The sequence below is a fragment of the Protobothrops mucrosquamatus genome, unplaced genomic scaffold (genome assembly GCF_001527695.2).
Source record: "Protobothrops mucrosquamatus isolate PMUCROS unplaced genomic scaffold, P.Mucros_1.0 scaffold_177, whole genome shotgun sequence".
Lineage (NCBI taxonomy): Eukaryota > Metazoa > Chordata > Lepidosauria > Squamata > Viperidae > Protobothrops > Protobothrops mucrosquamatus.
The window spans coordinates 2,922,063-2,944,332 of NW_015386253.1; the positions used below are offsets into that span (position 1 = coordinate 2,922,063).

The following is a 22,270-nucleotide window of genomic DNA, read 5'->3' on the forward strand; positions in this document are numbered from 1 at the left end:
AGAGGTGGAGGATTCACCTATAGTCTAGACTATACCTGCCTGAGAGCCAGAGTTACACGTCCGTCCATGGGCAAGATTAAGTCAAGACTGGAATCTAGGGTCCAGGACGGGCGTGGCAACTTTGGCTGACTTAATCTGATTGGGCAGGAATACAGTCTACTACCCATGGGTGGATCCTCCATCTCCAGTGCTGGAGAATCAGATTTCAGTCATCTTAATTCTGCTGATAAAATGCTTCATTACTGATATTGTTTCTTTTCCTCTCCTCCCTTCCCCTCCTCCCCCCCAATTATAAAGCCTGACTAAAATAGCATAGATATTGTGATATTTGTACACTCAAACAGTTCTGGGTATATTGAATTAGCTATCACAAAGAGTTATGTTTTTAATGAAATTAAAAATTGAATTTAGCCAATTCTCCAAAATAGAAATGCCTGGTGCTCAGATTCTCCTACATAATGAACCAACTAGCTTGATAAGAAGAATGTTCCTCATCAATAGGGACTGCAGGCAGATACTTTTAGGGAAGTAGCATATTTTAATGATTTGCTTTTAACATGAATCGATTGACCGTTACTTACATGGAGCAATGTGAGTGTATTAATCAACATTCTATTTCCTTCTCTTTTACATAGGACTGTGGAATGGAACTCAATGATGAAGATGGTCACCGTTGCTACCCATTAGATGAACATTTGCTTTGCCATTCTTGCCATCTTAAGCATATAGAAAAAGGCACTAGCCCTGTAGCTTCCTATTGGCATCACTATTAGTTGGCTAATAGTGTTAAAAGTTTCCAGAATCCTGTCAAAGGAATCAGTAATTTGGGAGAGCAGTTGTATCCATATGGGAGTGAAGATCTTTTATGTGCATAGGAGACTGACAGGATACATATGGTATTATCCAGAGTACTTGTAGTTTCTCTGCCCTTAAGCTGAAAAAGGGGAAAGGGATATTTGGGTCATTTGATAAAAAAAATGTTAGAAGCAAATATGATGCAGCCTTCCAAACTGTAGGTCTTCAGATCTGTACAGTATATATGTCAATTATAGTTCTTACCATCATGTGTGGAGATGCAGTATATTTTGAAATAATAGAAAATATTGTAGCTTGGGTTTTAGATTTTGGCAGAGGTTTGCTCTCCAAACTTGTTTTAATTTAGTTTCTGAACGTTTTGTTGCCAGACTAGGTAACATCACCAGCAGGATTTTCTTGTCCTATTTTCTTTAGCTTATTAGATACAGTATACATTTTACTAGTTGGTCCAGATGGTGACTGGTTTTGAGTTCTATCAATGTATTAATGGGCTGTCTTAGTGAGCTTAGTGTTAATTTTTTTTAGTGCAGGTTGCCTTCTGCCTCCCTCTTTATAATTTGATCCAGATTTCTAAAATTGCAGATATTTTGAAAACAATTCATCTGGTATTTTCCCCATTTCATTTAGAGTCCAATCTTTCTACATAACTTCAGAAATGAGACATTATGTACATGTGTGAAATACCAGATGGTCAGAATAACCGAGAGCACATATGGAGACAATTGATAGATGTAGCTACTTTTATAACTTTTATTTGAGCACTTGAAACAATTTGAGATGATATGAACTTTTGAGGTAATTTTTTTTAGAGAAACACTGAGAATTATCTGTACTGAAGGAATAAAAACTAATATCTATTTCTTGAATTCTTGGGCCTTAAATCATAGATGTTATGTTTAATATGTCTGATATTACATCTTGTGTACTAGTTACTAATTCTTAGGATAAACCTAAGCAGATTAGATAATGTTAATTTAATTTTTTGTCCCAGATGTTTATCATTTGATTATCCATATAATACCCAACTTTATTGTGTGTCAATAAACTAATTTCACATCATTTCTGGTTTATATGTCTAACTTTAGAAATGGTCTTAGTCTTCATAAAATTGAAACCATTGCAATATCACAAATTCTAGCATGCTGAGGTGGGTAAAACCATGAGACAGCTCCATATACAAGATGATGGAGGTGACATAAAAAACGAGTTTCGTATACACTTCATGGAGAGAGGATCCCAGCAACATTTTAATAAAAACACTGAGCCATAGTTATGAAGTTTGTATTTTTATATATACACAAACTAAACATTTCAGGTATATTTTAGGATCATTGCCTTGACAAGATAGATGGTTGATTGTTAAGGAGGCACATTAGTTGGTGACACTACTTTCCACATTTGTACAAGTGCAAGTCACTTGCTTGCAATCTGGATTCTTTACAGAAGGCTTCTTCAAAAACATCATAATTTGGCTGTTGTCATTTCAAATTTATTTACTAAATTCATCATACACCTTTTTTTAAAAAAAAATCCTACATACATTTTTCTTCATAGCCACAACAGTCATTCAATATAAACAATTGTAAGCTTTTGGGACTGGTTAATTTATATAGTGGAAAGAAGTAAATACAGCTGTTGCTAGAATAGGCAGGCAAAGGAACAGCCATCAAAATAACTTTTAACCCAAAAATTCTACATGTGCGAGCAGAGAGCAGAAGCATATTAATTGAGAAGTGTTTTTCAAAATATTGCTCTTCTTCCTGTTAATGCATCATTGTCTTCTTTCCACTCCAAACTTTCACCAGTATCTGTGGTGCTTCAAAACTAAAATTAAAGCAGACTTGAACAGAACTACCTGAGATAAGGCAGCCAGACTTACCAGTGATGTTCCACTCATAATCATTGCAATCCTGGTCCAAAGATGCTGCTGCAAGTCTTGCTACTTTTTCCATAACCCCCCCACTCTAAGTCAATCAATTACCCCTGCTTCTGTATGGATTAGGGTGGAAACATTGTTTTAAAACAAGAGCCAATTAATTGCAGCATTAGAAATTGCTGGAATACTTAAAACCACATTACATGAAATGGTTACTTTTTTTTTTTTTTTTGAGATGGGGACATTTATACATTTTTTCTCCAAGAGACTGAATTTATTTTATTCCAGCCTTCATTTAAAGGAGTTTATAGTAAAAAAAAAAAGAGCTCATTTGCTGGTATGAATTTGATATGTAATTAGCTAATCAGATACAATGGTATAAAACAGTGGTACTTAGCATAATGCATAGCCATAGAACAACCTGCAAGATGTTGAAAATAATACAATATGAATGATTTTAAAAAGTTGATATTTGATGGAAGAAGGAATTTTATAATGTAAATGTTATATATATTGTACACATTGTCTAACATTCAGACACAAAAGACATTACTTTAAAAAAAATGAAGTTTTATTATTGTTTAAGTATATTGTTTGCAACCTTTTTTATAAAGCACTGGAATAGACATTCTCCCAACCTCCAAATTTAAAGAATTTGAGTTTTCATCTAGCAACTAGAAACTATCCAGATCTTTTTCTTCTGCTGCAGTTATTTTTAAGAAATGCACAGAAGGATCAAGGAAGAGCCTTTTAAAAGAAAAACAACATAGAGACCATCCATTTAATGCACAGTTTTCTTGTGTTTTCCACATATTTAAGCATATGTGGAACCCCCCATTGCTTTCTTTAAACTAGATTAAGAAAACAGGAACAGCATGTATTTGTTACAAATAACTGAAAAGATAATCCAAAAAAAAAACCCCCACAAACAAACCCCACCCCATTCAGTTAACAGTTTTTGTTTCCAAAGTTCATATAGTAAGGTTCAATTTTTAAACAATGAAAATATTGTAGCAATCCGCTTAGTTTTAACTTAGGAGAGGAAACCTTTATCTGCTGAAACTTGCTACACAGTCTCCTAGTATTTAAATAACATAATTTCAGCTGAATTTACTAAAAACAATGCACTGCACTTGAAGCTGATTCATGTCTGGTTTTGAACACAAATAAATTAGAAAATGGATGACAGAATGGTTTTAAATTGGTCCTTGATTTAGGTATAGTTTCAATAGAAAGCTTGGAAGCACTAGAATTGAGACATGTATTTATTAATAATTAGCATAAGACTATATTATAGCTTACTCATTTTGAGAGTTACAGTTGTAGAGAAATAGTTATGGCATGCACAAAAAGCTGATGCTGATCCCAAGTGAAAACATGGAATATTTCCAAAGAAAAAATTATCAAATATTCATTCAATTTTCTACAGATCATTCTTACTAAATCCAAGGCAGCAGATATAGTAACTGGATTGCCAATTTCAAAAATCCATCTCCATTTGAGATTCTTCAGAAAGAAATGAATACTTTGGACCTTTAGCATGAGAGGGTTTAAATAACCATTTTCTACATTCTTTGATTTCATGTACATCTTTTTAAAAAACAAAACAATTTGAATCACATGGAAATTTGTTATCTGAAGCTAAGGGCAACAGTTGTTAAAGCAGCACAAGACATATCCCAGAAAAATCAGTTCTACGTCTCATCCTCACAACGTTTTAACAGAATATTGCATTATTCTCATCCATAGCTGGCTGAAGGAACTTTTGTTCAGAAAAAAAAAGTATTTTATTAGAGAAATCTAAGAAAACAGTTGCTCTTGGATTGACGTAATTAAAAAAAATAACCTTGTATTTGCAATATTACAAACTGATTATATGGATATCCAATCCGAAATCAGTAAAGCAGCAATTGTTACGATTAATAAGCAAAGCTTTTCCATGTACCAGAGAAGATAACTGATACGTACTTTAACCTAGCAACAGATAGATCTCTTGACACACCAGAAGATCATAATCCTCCTTAGCAATGGAGCTATCTAAGACTTCTTACAATATTATACTGCTGGAATAATACAGTCACAGATTCTTTAGGAATTCAGGTCTCCCTGTGTTAGGCACAGCGTTAGTGGCTTTCATTTCCATCTTGTGTATGCAAGTTCCCCAACAAATGCAATCATTGCAACTATAGAACAAAAAAGTCAGTCCCTTCCACCAAGTAACCAAGTGGAATCACTTTCTCACCCTTCAAAAATGAAACCTAACCCTGCCCCCAGAAGTTAGTGTGGAAAGCAGGTCAGTAGAGACTCCATGTATGAACTGAGGAGTCATCTCTACCAAGCCGCTTTCCACACACACAAATTCAGTCCATTTTTTCCTTTTGAACCAGCCTAGGTGCATCTACAAAATCTTTGCCATTGTAAAGGATGATAGCAAGAGTTCCAAAACTTGCAGTTCCCCAGAACATCACGTAGGCCAGTGTCTCTGTCCATGTGTCCCCTGCAAAATGTAATAAACTCTTTTCAATTACAAGCCACAAAAATGGTGATCATGACAACTGCCCTCCCTTAAAAAAATAACTCTTTTCTACATGATAAGGACAATCATCGCTGTGGTGAAAGATTATTCTAACATATGAACTTGTAAAAGCTATTTTCCCCATTTGTGAATTTGAAAGAAGATGATACATGAGGGGTATCAGGAGTCTTGAAGATATAAAACTCCAGAAAGCAAATTCAAACACTTCTGATTAACCTTTAATAAACTATAATAAGAAACTAGAAGACTGTGAATTCTAGTCCTACCTTAAGTACAAAGTAAGTAAAGTTACTTCGGATTAGTCATACCCTCTTTCAGCCCTGGGGCAATATCAACAAGCCACTTCTGAAATCTTGCAAAAAAACACCCCCAAAAACACCCAAAACCTCAATTTATGACTGTAAGGGAGCCTAAGTATCATGATCATAAGTCATGACACTTGTAAGTGGGTCAATAGCATGACCAACCCAATTTTACAACCTTTCTTACAGCAGTCATTAAGCAAACCAATGGTTCACTATAGATGCAGTTTTGCTGAAAATTGGATGTAAATGCTAGTTTTGGCAAAACCATCATAAAATGCTGTCATGTGACTATGGGATGTTGCAAATGGCTGTAAATGCAATCCACTTGCCAAGTGCCCAAAGTTTGGTCACATGACCACAGGGACCACTTTGAATCCAGGTTGTACCGCAGAAAATCTTGTAACTGGTGATAGGTCTTAAGTCAGAGACTATTTGCAATATGGTGTGAAGTTTAGAAAGGCTGAATGATTACTTACCAGCCATAAGCAAACAGATAATGCACATTGAAAAAGCAACTACCATAATGATAGGTAACTGGGGAAAGAAAGAAATGCACATAGTTAGGAGGTACTGCACAATGCATAACAACTTGAAAGTCCGGTCATATATGATGTACATACAGAACCCAATAGTACAGTATTATAGCTTCAGCTCCCCAAAAAGTTTTAAAAGTCACAATACATATATCAGTCCTTAATGTTTCTAAGAACATATATAGTATTTTAGAGCATACAGTATGTCATCATGAAAACCTATTATGCATCCCAAATACAAAACTGATGTTGCACACTGCAAAAGAAAATATCTTGTTGTTCAGTGCATATTTCTCATATATAAAATAGAAAATATTGTCAATGATGCTAAATTACATATTTAATCTAGTTCTAAAAGAACCAGATTCTCTCTAAACAAATTTAAAGAAAAAAGTGAAGTTGGTCAACAAACAAGAAGTTTGCCCTGTAACTCCATCCTTGTGTCATCTGGAAATGACTGGCGACCTGGTTTTTTTTTTTTTAAAGTAGAATAGCAAAACAGATACTTTAAGATTTATTCTTTCCCTCTCTCTCTCTCTCTCTCTCTCTCAAAAAAAGGCATGAACATTTGTCCACAATCACTTCCCAGCTTTCTTTAGTATACTTTTTTTTTTAAAAAAGAAGAGGCCTTGACTACAAAAACTTTGCTAGCCTGTTATACTTCTTTTATTTTATGTCTGCTTTTTCTATTAAGCTTATTAAAAACACAAACTAAAAGGCTGCTGAATTACTATTGCCCACAATCCTAAGTGCAACTTTCTGACCTATGAATTTTCTCTTGAATTACTAAACAAGAAAATCCAATTATTAATTTACATTTCTTTTTCTAATCTCATAAATTGCATGGATGGAAAAAAGCTGAGAGAAAAAAAACCTGCATTCAGTGCATTAATTTCTTTTTAACATTTATAATCACTCCTGCAATTACACTTGCTATCCTCTGCCATTACAAAACTACACAACACATTTAAGTACAAAGTACAAAGCTATGACAATCAAGTCATCTTATTTCACTCTGTCCAGTACAGCTAAAATCTTCCAAACACAACAAGATGTGATACCACAGTTTTAAATTTGCTTTCAAATACTGCCTTGTTTGGAAGTCACTGGCTATAATTGGGGATTAGATAGAGTAGAAATTTCTGTGCAAGACTTAAAGTTCATCTCCAAAACTGTTTGAATTTCTACATAATTCTCAACCCTTAGGAAAAAGAATGAGACTCATCTAACAAACTTGGAATTCTTCTTTACAGTGAATATTTATATCCTAAAAATATGTCCTACATTTTATAAAACAAAGTTTGGAACTGCTGAAAGACCTGTAATCCCAAAACTTCATTAGTTTTGGGATTACCAAAATTCAACAATTTATTTTAAAAAAATAAACAAATAGCGAAACATTTATAAAATTCTTACAGCCAAAAACTTCCAGTCTTTCTGTATGTGAAAAGGACTGAGAGAATCTACTTCATCCACTGAATAATTTCCAAGAAAGAGATCTATAGCATCCTGAAAAACAACCCAGAATATAAATTAAATGCCATGTCACCTTAACCATTTCCCCCTATTCCAAAGTACTTCATGGTCTTCAAAACACAGTCCAACTTGTGACAATTTAACAAAGCAGCAGAAGCTCTGTGAGGGATTTACAGTAGGTGGTTTAGTAATATGAAATATAAATAAATATCCATATCCCTGAGCACAGTGATGACATTTTTTTAAATTCAACACAAGGCAACAGCTAAAGCTAAATAAATGCAACAAGTGACAATGTCAAAGCTTACCTGTCTAAACCCATCAGAAAAGTTGTTTTTATAGTAACGAATTAGTGAGTTCCAACCATCCATTAACAGGCCCCATTGTGTTCTCTTTCCAGTTCTGAATTTTTGAAAATAGGATTTTAACATTAATACAGAAGATCTCTCAAGATGAGAAATTTAGTATCAGGTACTAAAAAATACTAGAAACTGAACTGTATTGAAATTCCTTGTATCAACTTATTTCTGTAAATATACAGGTGAGATGCACCTGTTACAGGTAGCCCTAAACTCATAGCCTTTCATTCATTTGAATAGCGCTGAAGAAAGTGACAAGTGACTGTTTTTCACATTTTTAATGACCGTTGCAGCATCCCCATAGTCATGTAATCATAATTTGGATGCTTGGCAACTGGCATGTGTTTATAACGATTGCAGTGACCCATGATCATGTGATCACCTTTTGCGACCTTTTGACAAGCAAAGTTAATGGGGAAAGCCAAATTCATTTAACAATTGTGTTAATAACTTAAGAACGACAATGATTTATTTAACAACTGTGGCAAGAAAGATAATAAAAGGGGGCAAAACACACTTAACAAATGCCTTACTTAGCAACCGAAATTTTGGGCACAATTGTAGTCCTAAGTTGAGAACTACTTGCATTAATTTTATTTATACTGCTCTTTCAGTAAGTGCTACCTTCATGATTAAAAGGGAGGACTAAGTCTTATTAGGCTATTATAATTATACCTGTTTTTGAAGTGAGAGAATTTTTCTTTCTGCTGTCAATCAAAAGAGAAACCAACAAATTCCATACAAAGCCCTTGCAAATTTTAATAGGCCCTTTGAGAACAGCATGGGACAGCTAGGCATGGCCATCTCGCCTCTGCCAAGTTGCCTCTGCCAACTCAAGTCATTGCAGGACAACTGAACACGGCCAATTCGCTACAGGAACAATTCGCTGCGGGCAGCTGGAAGCAGAGCCAGGCAGGCGGACGGACAGGTGAGCAAGCCAGTGGGCAGAGCACAGAGCGCTGGTGGTGACCAGGGGCTTCTCACCAGAGGGAGAGATGGATTGGTGGGTGAGTTAGTGGGTGAGCAACAGAGTGGCGGCAGGCAGTAGCTTCCCATTTTCACACCTCTTGAGGCCACTGCTGCTCCCATACTGAACTCTGGGCTGTTCAGCAGTGGCAGTGGTGTTTGGGCCATTAAGGGAGGCGGTGAAGGTCAGGGCAAATGGCCCCAATTCCAAATGGCCTGGAGCTTGGTGCAGTGGCACCGATGGCCACGGTGTGTGGAAATGGGAAGCCGCTGGCTGCTGCCGCTGCTCTCTGCTCTATTCACTCATTTGCCTACCCACATAGTTCCCCCTCCAGTGAGAGGCCCCTAGGGAGGTCCCTGGCCAGCACCACTACTCTGCACTCTGCCCACCTGCTCATTCGCCTGTCCACCTACTCACCCAGCTATCCCTCTGGCTGGCTGTTGTGCAAAGACTTGACAGAGGTGAGTTGGCAGAAGCTTGGTGGTGATGAGCTAGTCATGTCAAACTGATAGCACTGAGTTCTCCTAGACTTTTTTGAGAAGGCTATCTTCCTCTTCCTGCAAATTTACATCAAATTTACATCCATTGATGTAGCTATTAACTATTACACTATTATATTATGATAAGTGAGTTTAATATATCAGACAGGAAATTAACAATCTCTAAATACTCTTCCTGAAATCATATCAATATATTTGTGGTAAAGAAAGGCTGACTCAAACTTGCCTGGTATAGTCTGTCTTTAAGGCACCCGTTCCAGCATATTGTTTGGCACAAGCATTTGCGTTATCAGCCCATGCTACAAACAGAGAATAGTTTTTTGTAAAAAAGAGATGGCAAGTAAGTAGAATACAGGATAAGGTTTTACTTATCAAAATAGAAACCCACCATTTTTATAAATTTTCTCAAATTCTGCTTGTTCTTCAAGTCTCTGGGTAGCATGCAAAACACCTAATCTCTACAAGGATAAAAGAAACCATTATTAACTAAAATTCTTCTAAGAGTTTAAAAGCATGGAAATTAGAACTAATTAATGTTTCAGAAAAACACCCATACACGGCATATATGCATGTTCTAATATATCACTTTCAAGAAAAGTACATCTTGTATACCAAATGGCTATTAGAGTTATTACGTTCTTTAATTCTTAAAATACCAGCAATAAGTCCTTATACAGAAAGCAATCTTAACCTGCAGCTGTGATTGTAGAGAACGGCGTGCTAAAAGGCTCTGAATCACATTTGTCCTGTCCAGGCAATCCATACAGTTGCTGCGGAATATTCCTTCCTGTTGCATATCCACCTTTCCTTCTGCATCAACTAGAAAATAGCTGAATAAAAAAAAATATTGATTTCCACTAGCCTTCATCTTTTGTCTGCCAAAGAAATTTCCAAGATATCTTACCAACAGCAATAGAAAGGATTAGATCTAACTATATTTGTAACTACAGACAACTCACATAAGACAACAAAGATTAAATACACAAGAGCTTCTTTGGCTAAAGATATATCATATTAGAAAAAATGCTTATAAGTTTGCAAATAGGTAGTCCTTGACTTTACAAGCTCATTTAGTGACCGAAGTTACAACAGCACTGAAAAAAAGTGATTTATGAACATTTTTCACTTACAACCATTGCTGTATCCCCATGATCATGTGATCAGAATTCAGATGCTTGGCAACTGACTTATATTTATAACTACTGCGATGCCTCACGGTTTTGTAATCATCTTTTGTAACTTTCTGACAAGCAAAGTCAATGAGGAAGCGAGATTCATTTAACAGCTGTATTACTAACTGAACAACTGCAGTGATTCACTTATTGTGGCAAAAAAATGTAAAATGGGGCAAAACTCACTTAATAAATGTCTCACTTAGCAATAGAAATTTTGGTCTCAATTGTCGTAAGTCGAGGACTTCCCATTTGCAAATCTATAAACAATTGGAAATAAGCACTAAGCCATTTTTCTAATGGAAGACTATTTATATTTTCTAGAAATTCAAATAATGAAATTAGCCAGTTTCCTAACAATAACTTTTTGCAAATTCAAATATATCCAGATTTATCTATACATTTAGTTGACAGAAACAATACATTGTATGACAAAAGCACAGACAAATCTTTATATTCTTACATACAGTAAGAAAGATAATGAGATCTTTTGGATTACAATTCTATACAAATTCAAATGGATGCACACTCCATGGGTAATAATCCATGGGTTTTCTATTACAGCCTATACAGGTGTGTGCTCAGATCATCATATTTAAACATTACCAAAAGAGTGGGGTTTTTTTGGGGGGGGGGGTAGTAAACAGGCACATCAGGCATCTGCTGTTATTAGGCAGTTTCAGCTATTCAACAATGATATGTTTGCCTATTGTACTTCAGTTGCATATATTACCCATATTCATCTTGTGGTGCAGCAAGTTGATCTAGTAAAATATGGAGTCTATCCCATCTCATATGACTGCATTCTTTATGAAAATCAAAGGCTATATATCTGGGCAAAGAAAGAACATGTGAATAAAGAAAGCATTCACTAATACTTGAAAAAGGATCATGTAGACAAAAGCCTTATAAAAATAAATATTCTGAGCAATTTCTACTAAGCAATGGTAAGATTTTCCTTCAAAATGCAACATCCATATAACTATTTTTAAATTTTGTTTTATTATGGGGACAGTAAAAATCTATACTGGACAGCAAAGTCATACAGGTAAGGTCAAGAAATGTTCCTCAAGAAACATTAATGATATTAAGCACTGAATTTTTAAAAATAACCTTTATATTGTGTAACATTTTGCATTCTTTACTCTTCATGAATGGGTCTACAGCTTTTTGCTTTCTTTCTCAAACAAAAGCAAAAACTGCTGAAGATTACCTTTTCCAAAACTATAGGATACTTGGCCTATTACTTGTGCATTCAGAATTCCTAATTATGAGCTTACCCATCTTGGAAGTTCCTATAGTAACTCCTGTTCCACTGCCAATGTCTTAGATTTAAGACACCTATAACAATCATTGTACCTTACATCTTCCTACCCCACCTTGGGGCTTACTTATAGGAGTTATGAAACTTTTAGAGAGATATATGTATTTTTAACATTTTAACATGAATATGTTATCAACACAATCATAAAATGGCTTCCATAGAGGCCATTGGCATTAGATCTGCCCATGCTATATGTGGCATATCAGGCAGCAAGGGATTTTCAGCATTTTCGGTCTTGGGTGAGTCTTCCAAGAATGTTTTTTGCCATGTATTTCAAGGATGTCCTGTTGGTCATTTGTCATCGGAAGGGGGAGTCTATCTCATTTCCATCTTGGGGATTTGATTGTTCTCCATGCAGAGAATATGATGTACAGGTTGGAATCTTCTGTGTGCAACAATGTTACATAGTTTGCTAAAAAAACTTTTTGGAGCATTTCTTCTTTAATAATATGGTCAAAATAGCAAATTTTTAGGATTCATTGAAGGAATCTTTATTGGAAGATGTCAAGTTTCCTGTTAATACTTACTGACGCCTTTCAAATCGCATTGTATCATGGAGAGACAATCTCCACTTCTGATTAATACAAATAAAATTGATTTCATTGAAAGGGTAACCATCCAGTGATTGCCAGGTCATCTTATGGATTTGTGAATGTTAGAATGTGTTTCCAACACACAGTTCATTATATTCACAGGTGTCAATCACTCTCCATTATTACTAAGCTGAGTTGAAGATGTGTATGCTCCGATCACATTCTCTAAGCTATGTTGATCATCTCCAAACTGGGTATTAAAATCGTCAATTAGGATCCTTGTCATAATCTGGAATGCTGTCAAAAGTATTTTGTAGTTGTTCATAAAATTTGTCCTTTGTCATATTGTTTGAGTTATCTATTGGTGCATAGGTTTGTATAACAGTCACTTTGATATGTCCATATGCAAAGTGAGCTGTAATTATTCTATCATTGAGCAGTTTCCAGCCAATGAGATTTTATTTCTTTACTTTCTTTCCTTTTCCATAGTGGTCTCCCAGTCATAGAACACTGATTTACTTTACCTTGCTTTCTACTACTTTCTCTAGTTTTATAGAATGCTTACCTGAGATCTGATCTGTCACATTTTGGTTAGGTAGGCATACTTCCAAACAAAGGAGGAAGCAATAGCTCCCTTTCACTTTTATTTTCTAAACACATTTTCAGGGGATACAGCATAATTAGAAAAAAAAAGTATGTTTTTATTGGGAGAGATGAACAGAAAGTTATACTGCAAAAAAAAAAATATTTCTAGTATGCCTCTGGTAAGGCAAGAAGCCTCATAGGCAACAACGAGGTCTGCAGGGACATGGGCACACATTGGATTACGTTAAGAAAAAAAAGCTTTTGCATATGTACCATAATATGAAGGAAAATCTTTGCTCTCTGAAGCAAATTATACCATAACCCCTTGTGTTGTTTGCAAAACTAAATAAAGTTTAAAAGAAATCTATGCAGCTCTAAAATACATGTCAGCATTCTCATCCACAGAAGATCTGACTGTATAGATACTTTACTAAATGTTCTAAATCAGACATGTCAAACTCACGATGTCACATGATGTCGCACAACATATCGGGACTGTTTTGCCATTGCCGGCAATGGGTGGGCGTGGCTTCCATGTGACACATCCGGCCCACAGGCCGGCAGTTTGACACCCCTGCTCTAAATCATCAATTATATTGAAAGAGATGAAAGCACATTCCATTAATACATACTTGACCATTCCACTTCCTAAACCTGTTACCATTTTGGAAAAAGTTTGTTCCAGAGGCTTTTCTGAACCTTTCTGGTTAACCTGTAAAGGAACCACAAAACAGTTACATACAACATCAGCAACAACATGAATTCTTGGATATAGAATTAAATTAAAATCCTACCAGATTAACAATCATTTGTTTTCCATAGCTAATAATCTGTGAATCAAAGTGTCTTTGGAAGCCATCCATCTAAAAGAGAGTACAATACATATATTGAACAGCTGTTATAGAAGAATTCTTTTGAACAGAAATACAAACTGATACATGAAAATAACAGAAAGATTATGATAAATACAATATATTATTTTGAATTGCATTTGAATTAAATTGTACATCTTTTTCACAAGTGTAGCAGATGGTAGCATGACAGTTATATTATGAAATAAATCTTTATCTGAACTTTTGTTCTTTTAATTCCTCCACAAATTTGTCTCTGATGTGAGAGATTTATCTGCCATAAGTCTTGGAGATGGAGATGGGAATGGGGGGCAATGAGAAAAATCCCTAGTTCTAACTTCAATTTAAGACTCTTTTACTACAGAGAGCAAGATTCAGGCGTATTTTGTTGATTTAAAATCACCCTGCTGGGTGATTACAACTCATGGAACTTTAAGCTTGTAAGAGTTGCATGTGCAACATAACTGGAAGATGTCCCATTGGAAAAGATTGAAAAAATCTTCAGGGTTCATGGAAGATATTACTGGAAACAGAAGACATTTTCAGCCAAAAAAATATAATATCAATAGTTTCACAAATGAAACTTCAGCCACCCAATGTAAATAGCTTAATAGATAACTGAACTGCTATTTTGGGGCCTCACAACATGAGCAGTGCTTTAAGGAGACAGAAGATGGCATGTTAAAAATGTTTAGCACCATTGAACTGCCTAATTTCAATGTCAGAGAGGCTTGGCTAATGTTAAATGAAGGTGCTAATGCATCAATATTTGTAACTTTCATATATTGCTGTACATATTTAGTTCAAGATTACTTTAGGCAGTAGTTTCTGGGGACTACTAGGCCCTGAAGTGGGTTGCCTTTCAATATATATATCATGAGGTCTTTCTGTGTCAATCTGAATCAGTCAGAAATGTTTTACAACAAGCTCGCAATCCAGTTTTTTTCTCTGTGGCTTGGGCAATTTCTTTCCTTTTAGTCTGATGAGATTTCCTGGGACAGGGGAAGCCAAAGAATCAACTCCTTCAATCTTCTGAAGAGCTGATATTCACCTAAAGCACGGGTGTTAAACTCACCAGGTCACGTGTCACAGCGTATTGCGACTCTTTTTGCATTGCCGGCAATGGGGTGGGCGTTGCTTTGGTATGTTGAAACCAGCCTATGGGCCGGCAGTTTGACACTTCCGGGCTTTAAAGCTGTAGCAAGAAGCCGCTTGGGTGAGACCCAGAATAAATAGCCATTCCTTTAACCAAATACAGACATTTAAGACTTGCCTGATATGTCCTAATAACTCTTAATTGCTTGTTTACTTTCTGTAGCAGAGTAAGAGATTTTTTTTTTATTTGCAGATTACTTTTTCCTTTTGTTGAATAATATCATTTAGGGAATTTTGGTAAATAAAATAGCAAGGAGAAGGGAGTGACTAGTTCATGTAGAAGTACAGAAACTTGCACTTTGCTGTTTTTTTTCCTTCAGACTGTCTTAAGCTAATTGCAAATTAACGGCCATAGAATCTTCTTTAATGAATTGGGAGGTTTTTTTCCCCTTCCAGTCCTTTGTTTTGTCTTTTTGGATTTATAAAGCGTATTTTGTGGGGGAAAGAAACTTTTTGATAAAGGTGGGGTATGATTGCAAAAGAACTTTAATCTGCCTTTGTCTTGTTGTATTTAACTGCCATCTTAACATTAACCACAAGAGGGAGCAAAAAGCTAATTTGATGAAAGTTGCAGAAATCTGGATAGAATAAATTTTTTAGACACAAGAGGGAGCTAAATATCATAAGATTAGAAATATAAAATTTAATATAAAATAGAACAAAATACATCAATGGCCTTGTATAGCTAGTTTAATACAGAATGTATTTTTTCTGATATAAATATTACTTTGTAAAATTTAGTAATTTAAAATTTAATTTAGCAAAATTAATAAAATTTACAAAATGGCCAGGAGACATAAGGAAAGAAGAAGATCAGGAGACCCTATGAGAGCTATTTTGGAAAAATAATCAGCTAAAACTACAGGCAATAAAGGCAAAAATGGATAACATAGTCAAATAACTTCATGAGGAGAACATAGAATGGACATCAAAGATTTACAGTGTGAAGGAGATATGGATAATTTTGCCTCCAATTAAGATTTTGTGCTAGCCCTGAGGAAGCTGGGGAGAATATAAAAAGTAAGATAGTCAAACTTTGGTACAATTATTGAACCTTAAGGAAGAAAAGATGTATAGCGAAGAGGATAAAATTTAGAGGATAAATTCTTGTTATGCTATGACAGAAAAATCCAAAAATGTGCTGGTCCATTTCAAGAAGAAGAGAATAAGTGATCAAGTTCTGGACTGTCACTTTAAGACTAAATTGCAATTGATAAAGTAGAAATAATTGTTTTGCAGGAAATCCCCATCAGAATCCTGAAGAAAAGAAAAACATATGCCTTTCTGACAGATATTTTTAAAAAGAGAAAGATTCCATTTCTTTGAAATAAATTAGAAGGGGCGATCTTCATATACTAAGAAAGAAGATTCAGACTGAATTCTACAGAGAAAGCACAAGACTTTCTTCTCAAACACATACTCATTGTAGACCAGACACAAGAAGCGAGAGCAATGGAGAATAAACTTGATCCACACCAAAATCAAAAATAGTTAGTAGATTCTGGAAAACAAGAAGTGGTGGAAGGAGCAGCTGCACAAGATTTAGATTTATCATCCTTTTAGAAAAAAACGGAACATAAATACTTAATGTGGAATATTAATAGAGCTATGCCCTCTCAAAGTGGAAGAAAGTATTTCATTATTTGAGGAAATTAAATTTGGGTATATTTTGCCTGCAAATGTAGATAAATAGGTACTACTCAGGTGGGAAGGTAACAGTATTCCATGTGCCTCAGCATAGAGTCATGCTGGCCACATGACTACAGAAGTGTTTTCAGACAATGCTGGCTCCCTCAGCTAAAAAAATGGAAATGTGCACTGTCCCCTAGAGTCAGACACAATTGGACAAGGGAAACCTTTATCTTCAGCCTACAAGAAGTTCAGATTAAAACAGCAGACAGAAAATATTTGGTTAATAGAAAATTAGGAGAGGAATTTATATTGGCAGGATTAAACAAGAGAAATAGAGCTGTCTTATATGTAAAATATTAGCTAAAACAATAAGCTAGAAGAATCAGATGGTAGTTTTGTAGCAACAGAGATGGACTTGAATGAGATAAAGACCATGGTAATTGGAATTTATGTACCAAATGAAGGCAATAGATGATTGACATACAGACTAAGAAAATTGAGAAAAGAAAGAGAAAAGACCGTGACTGGTAAAATCCAAAAGGTATTGACAGATAATATTTCTATTAAAAATTTATTCTATAATTTCTATTTCAATTTTTTTAAATTACTGTACTCTATTTTAATTTCATTTTAGACTGTTTTTTCCAATTTCATTTTAAGTTGTATTTTACTCTAATTCCATTTTAAACTGTATTTTATCAAATTTCATTTTAAATTTCTTTTATCAAACTTTAGTAATAATTTGTTGCTGGAACTTTGCACTTTGATATGGCCCAAGGGCTAATCAATAAAGATTTATTATTTCAAATTTGTACAAGGAAAAGAACACAAACTTACAAAAAATATTTGAATACTTTTTAAAACAACAGCTATTGAAGCTTTCACAGGGCCAAAATAATTAATGAATGATCTTATAACTAATTTTGAAATATCAGATGCTATTAAAAAGATGAAAATGGACAAAGAACCAGGCCCAGATGGATTTTTAAGTAATATTACAAATGTTTTGAAGACCAACTGTTGAAACCACCAAGAGGTAATGACTTCTGTACTACATGGAGTAAATCATGGAGGAAAGTTAATATTGCCTTGCTTTCAAAGGAAGGTCAAGATGCTACATTGATAAAAAAAAATCCTATAGACCAATTTCCTTATTAAATAATGCATATAAACTCTTTATGGCAATGTTGAGGAAAAGAATGAAGAAGATTTTGAACAACTTTATACATGAGGACCAACTTGGCTTTTTACCAAAAACAGGGATAATATCAGAATGGTCCTAAATGTTATTGAATATCTGCAATATCATAATGAAACTCAGACAGCCTTAGATTCTTAGAAGCAAAAAAAGCTTTTAACAATTGGGCTTTTCCCTTTAGACTTCTGGAGGAAATGGATTTCGGAGATAATGTATTTGAGGTATCAGCTCAATCTACACATCCAAATATGCCTGTATTATTAATGGTGAATTGTCTAAAACATGTGAGATCCAAAAAGATACAAGACAAGGTTGATCCCTTGTTGCCATTGCTTTTTATTCTAGTCTTAGAACTTTTGAATAGAGACATCAGGTGAGATGACAAAATAACTGCTGTGAATTAAGAAGGAGACTTATAAGTTAACAGCCCTCACAGATGACTGAGCTGTATTTTTGCAAACAGTTGTTGGACATTTGAGGAAGAAGGTGAATGACTTTGGAACTTTGCCTGGCTTTAGAATAAACAAACAGAAAGCAAAGATGTCAGTCAAGAATATGGCTGCATACAAGCATAAAACTTTAAGAAAAAAATAATGTTTTAAGATGGAAAAGGTTAAATATATGCAAATTCCAAATTGTTTCAAAATAATTACGTATTCATCTAGAATGATTAAGAAAGATTTAGTAAAGTGGGGTAAACTGCTACTATCTCTGTTGGGCATCATCTCTGTAATTCAGATAAATGTCGTATCAAAGATGCTGTTCCTATTTTAGATCCTGCCAATATTGATGATGAGACTGTATTTAAGCAATGGCAAAAGGACATCTCTAAATTTATTTGGCAAGAAAAAAATATCAAGAGATATAAATTGTGTAGGATGCCAAAGAAATAAATGATCTGAGTCTTCCAAATTTAAAACTGTATTCTAAGGCATCTTATTTGATATGGATGAAGGAATGGGTAACCCTAAAGAATAAAACATTATTGGACTTGGAAGGTCATGAATTGAAGTTTGGATGGCACAGCTATCTATGGTATGATAAAGTTAAAATGAATTTCAAGAATTACTTTGTAAGGCAGGGGTCCCCAACCCCCAGTCCCTGGATCGGCATTGGTCTGGAGCATGCCAGAAACCGGGCCGCACAAACAAGCAAAGTCACATCTGCGGGATGCAGGCAGCACACAAAACCACACTCCCTCTGGTCCACGGAAAACTGTTTCTCCATGGATCCAGTCCCTGGTGCCCAAGAGGTTGGGGGCCGCTGTTGTAAGGAATACCATTTATAAAGTTTGAAATAAATATAAGGAAAAGTTGTTTATTAAACTACCTCTTTGGGTGTTACCCAAAGAAGCCTTTTTTAAGACGCAGATGACAGTGAATCCTAACTGATGGATTTATAGTGAAATAATATCATTTGTTCAAGGTGAACTTACTTTTAAAACAAAAGATTTGGAACTAGAATGTTATGTTATTGGTTTACCTATTTACAATTGAAAGAAAGGTTCACTTTAAACAAAAACAAATATGGTTTTGATGCTACTAAAATGAATTTGAAATGAAACTCTATACCTATGATGAACATCTCATAACTAAGGTTTATAAATGTTGTTACAATTAAACCTAGAAAGTGAATTATGTTAAACATTTTAATACTGTGAGCAGAAATTTTGATTACAATATGATGTTAGAGCAAAGAGAAAATATGTAGACTAAACGGACTGCAATTCACATTGAATTATAATTTTAAAGAGAACTTCAAACTTCAGCTTCAGAAGGGTATTTCAAATATTTGTTGGAAATGCAAATGTAAGGAGAGTCCTTTTTATCATATACAGTGGGCACCTGACAGGAAATATTAGGTAAAGATTCATGGATTAATTCAGAAAATTTTAAAAATGGATTTATAATGGAAACCAGAAACTTTTCTTTTAGGACTATTAGATAAAGAATTAGAAAAAAAAACTTGGAACTCGGGTGCTATACATGTTGACAGTTGCAAGAATTCTATATGCCCAGAAATAAAAAGAAGTGTTAATTCCCACAATGGAGGAATTGATTGAAAAGATGATGGAATTTGTGGAGATGGCAAAGCTGACTGCATTAATTAGGGACAAGAATGAACTAGTTTTGATTTGGAAACCACTTTTAGTCTTTAAAAAGTTAATATTATACCTTTACAATGTATCTTACTGCAATGAAAAGACTCTGAAGTCACTGCTTTTTAAAAAAATTCTTCTCCTCCCCTTCCCTCACTTTATCCTCTCTATTCCCATTCCTTTTCCGTTTTTCCATTCCCTTTATTTCTATTTGAATTTTATATTATATTTATATTAAGAAATATTATGTGTGTGTGTGTGTGTGTGTGTGTGTGTGTATACATTATGAAAGCCAGCAATCTCATGAAATTTCAACATCTTTTAAGACATTTATATTTATATAATTTTGGAGATCTGCAAACATTATGTTCAAGACCTGCTGCAATCTGACATTGCAAAATCCTGGTTTGCAGGATATTCTTCATAAATTTCTCTTGTTGACATAGTGGGGCACGAAAAGGTTGGGAACTGTAGCCTGAAGTTATATATTGTTTAAAGCAATCAACTTAAGGTAGTTTGCATCTGTATAGGAATGCTGTATATTACACCTCTCCTACAGAAGGACAGGAAAAGATATAGAAAATACGCACATGGTTTACTGTTTTGCTGATCTGTGGCTTTGGCTTATATTTGAGGTTTGGTCTCTGTGACCAGAAAAAGGGAATTGATCCTCGTGTCTGGAAAACAAAAATAATAAGAAGTGAAACTTAACAAAACTAGCATAAACTCCCAAGTCATTTATTGTAAGATAAAATGCAGAGACCTGTATTAAGAGGGTAGGGGTAAGAATTAAATTAGACAAGACTAGACAAGCATCCCAGCATAATAAAAAGTACCTGGACAAAAGAAGCTTTGTTTCCATTATAATGTATAATTTGTTCTGTTTCTACAAAGTTAGCTGCATGTCCTTCAGAATCAATACCTGTGAAATAGGAAGCATTTAAAATATAGAGCAAGCCTTATTACTTTCAAAGCTAGTTGAAAGCTATTTTTGTGACAGCTTTCATACAGCAAAATCTAACCAACAAAACCAACGGATATCACAGGACTTTTTAAAATGGTAATGATAACCTATTTCTGTTTCAGACATAGTTGTTTTTTTCATAACTATGAGGTTTAAGTAGTCACAAGGGAAAATACTTCTCTACCAATTATACATGTCAAAATGATAATAAAAATCCAGGGAACTGTAAAACTGCCTTTTAGACATGCCACTTCGGAAAGAAACTGGGAAAAGAAATGAGATAACCGTAGCAGCCCCACAGGAAGAGTTTGTTCAAAGAAAAATAAAGGTCACCCAATATATTTGAATGCCTCTTGTGCAACAGAATTATGGAAGTTACTGTCTTATCCTTCCCTCAGATCCATTTATATAAAGGAAAGATGTTCATTGATATATTTTGATTTCCACCCATCCTTCAAAGAACTCAGCAATGCGAGGCTTCCCAGCTAAGAAGAAATCTGAAATTGTAGTTTTTCATATCAAATCTAATCTTCACTCCATTTTAAATACATTTTAAAATTTTAAACTAAGCCTGTACTAAATGTTTGTGTGCGTGTGTGCCTGTGCGCTTGTGTACATTCTTAAAAGCAATCTATAGCAGTTTACCACTTAGTCTTAACCAATAAAAAATAAATCAACACAAATATTAAAAGTACTACAAGAAAGTACTACCAAATTCTCTCTTAGTACTGGCAGAAGAGTGTGGCAATTTAAGAGAATAGTTCACAAAGTATAATTTTTGCTCATATTCATGTAACAATTGCAAAGAAATATTACCCCTCACATAGTAGCGTACACCAGCTCTGAAACAGCTTCTTCGAGAAATTAGAATCCAGTCAAAGTATTTACCATTAATGGAACAAGTATGCATAATAATAACTGGTGTAAAACAGCAATTAAGGAATACATGTTAACACTTACTGAAAAAAAATAAAACATATTAGAATATTCAGTGGATATTATGAGCACAACAGCATTTTTCTGTATTCCAGTATACAGTATATAGTTGCTCAACGAACTATAACTAGAAAAAATATTCTAAGCAGAGAGAGATGCATTTTTCACCCATTTTCAATTTAATAAGAAAAAAGGGTGTTTCTTACTAGTTCTGAATGACAATTAATGCATACTGAAGAAAGAGGACAACAAATAAGAAAGAATTTGATTAGGAAAGAAAACTGCTTATTAAATTTCTTCATTATTTTTTAATTTTTATTTATTTTTCAAATTTATATAGCCACCCATCTCACAAAGCAAGTGGTTCTATGTATCACAAAAAACTCATATACTTTTTAAATAATCCTAACCAACAATGTAGATCCAATATTTTTGTGGTTCACAAAAATATCAC

At 34.5% G+C, this 22,270-nt stretch overlaps 2 protein-coding genes across 2 annotated transcripts in view; one reads left to right on the forward strand and one right to left on the reverse strand.

Moving 5' to 3' along the window:
- Nucleotides 1–1,875, forward strand: part of LIMD1 (LIM domains containing 1) — a 30,556-nt gene extending 28,681 nt beyond the window's left edge. The window contains exon 8 of the mRNA XM_015822957.2: nucleotides 636–1,875. Coding sequence (XP_015678443.1) covers nucleotides 636–773 — 138 coding nt within the window. The 3' untranslated portion in view covers nucleotides 774–1,875. The remainder of the gene's footprint in view (nucleotides 1–635) is intronic.
- A 231-nt stretch (nucleotides 1,876–2,106) lies between these two features.
- The window catches only part of SACM1L (SAC1 like phosphatidylinositide phosphatase), a 41,443-nt gene continuing 21,279 nt past the window's right edge, over nucleotides 2,107–22,270 (reverse strand). Inside the window, exons 8-20 of the mRNA XM_015822967.1 lie at nucleotides 21,697–21,798; nucleotides 20,753–20,838; nucleotides 20,507–20,593; nucleotides 13,777–13,845; nucleotides 13,615–13,694; nucleotides 11,274–11,372; nucleotides 10,060–10,198; nucleotides 9,757–9,826; nucleotides 9,595–9,667; nucleotides 7,851–7,944; nucleotides 7,483–7,575; nucleotides 6,010–6,067; nucleotides 2,107–5,189 (exon numbers count right to left, since the gene is read on the reverse strand). Of these exons, the coding sequence (XP_015678453.1) occupies nucleotides 5,053–5,189; nucleotides 6,010–6,067; nucleotides 7,483–7,575; nucleotides 7,851–7,944; nucleotides 9,595–9,667; nucleotides 9,757–9,826; nucleotides 10,060–10,198; nucleotides 11,274–11,372; nucleotides 13,615–13,694; nucleotides 13,777–13,845; nucleotides 20,507–20,593; nucleotides 20,753–20,838; nucleotides 21,697–21,798 (1,187 nt within the window). The 3' untranslated portion in view covers nucleotides 2,107–5,052. The remainder of the gene's footprint in view (nucleotides 5,190–6,009; nucleotides 6,068–7,482; nucleotides 7,576–7,850; nucleotides 7,945–9,594; nucleotides 9,668–9,756; nucleotides 9,827–10,059; nucleotides 10,199–11,273; nucleotides 11,373–13,614; nucleotides 13,695–13,776; nucleotides 13,846–20,506; nucleotides 20,594–20,752; nucleotides 20,839–21,696; nucleotides 21,799–22,270) is intronic.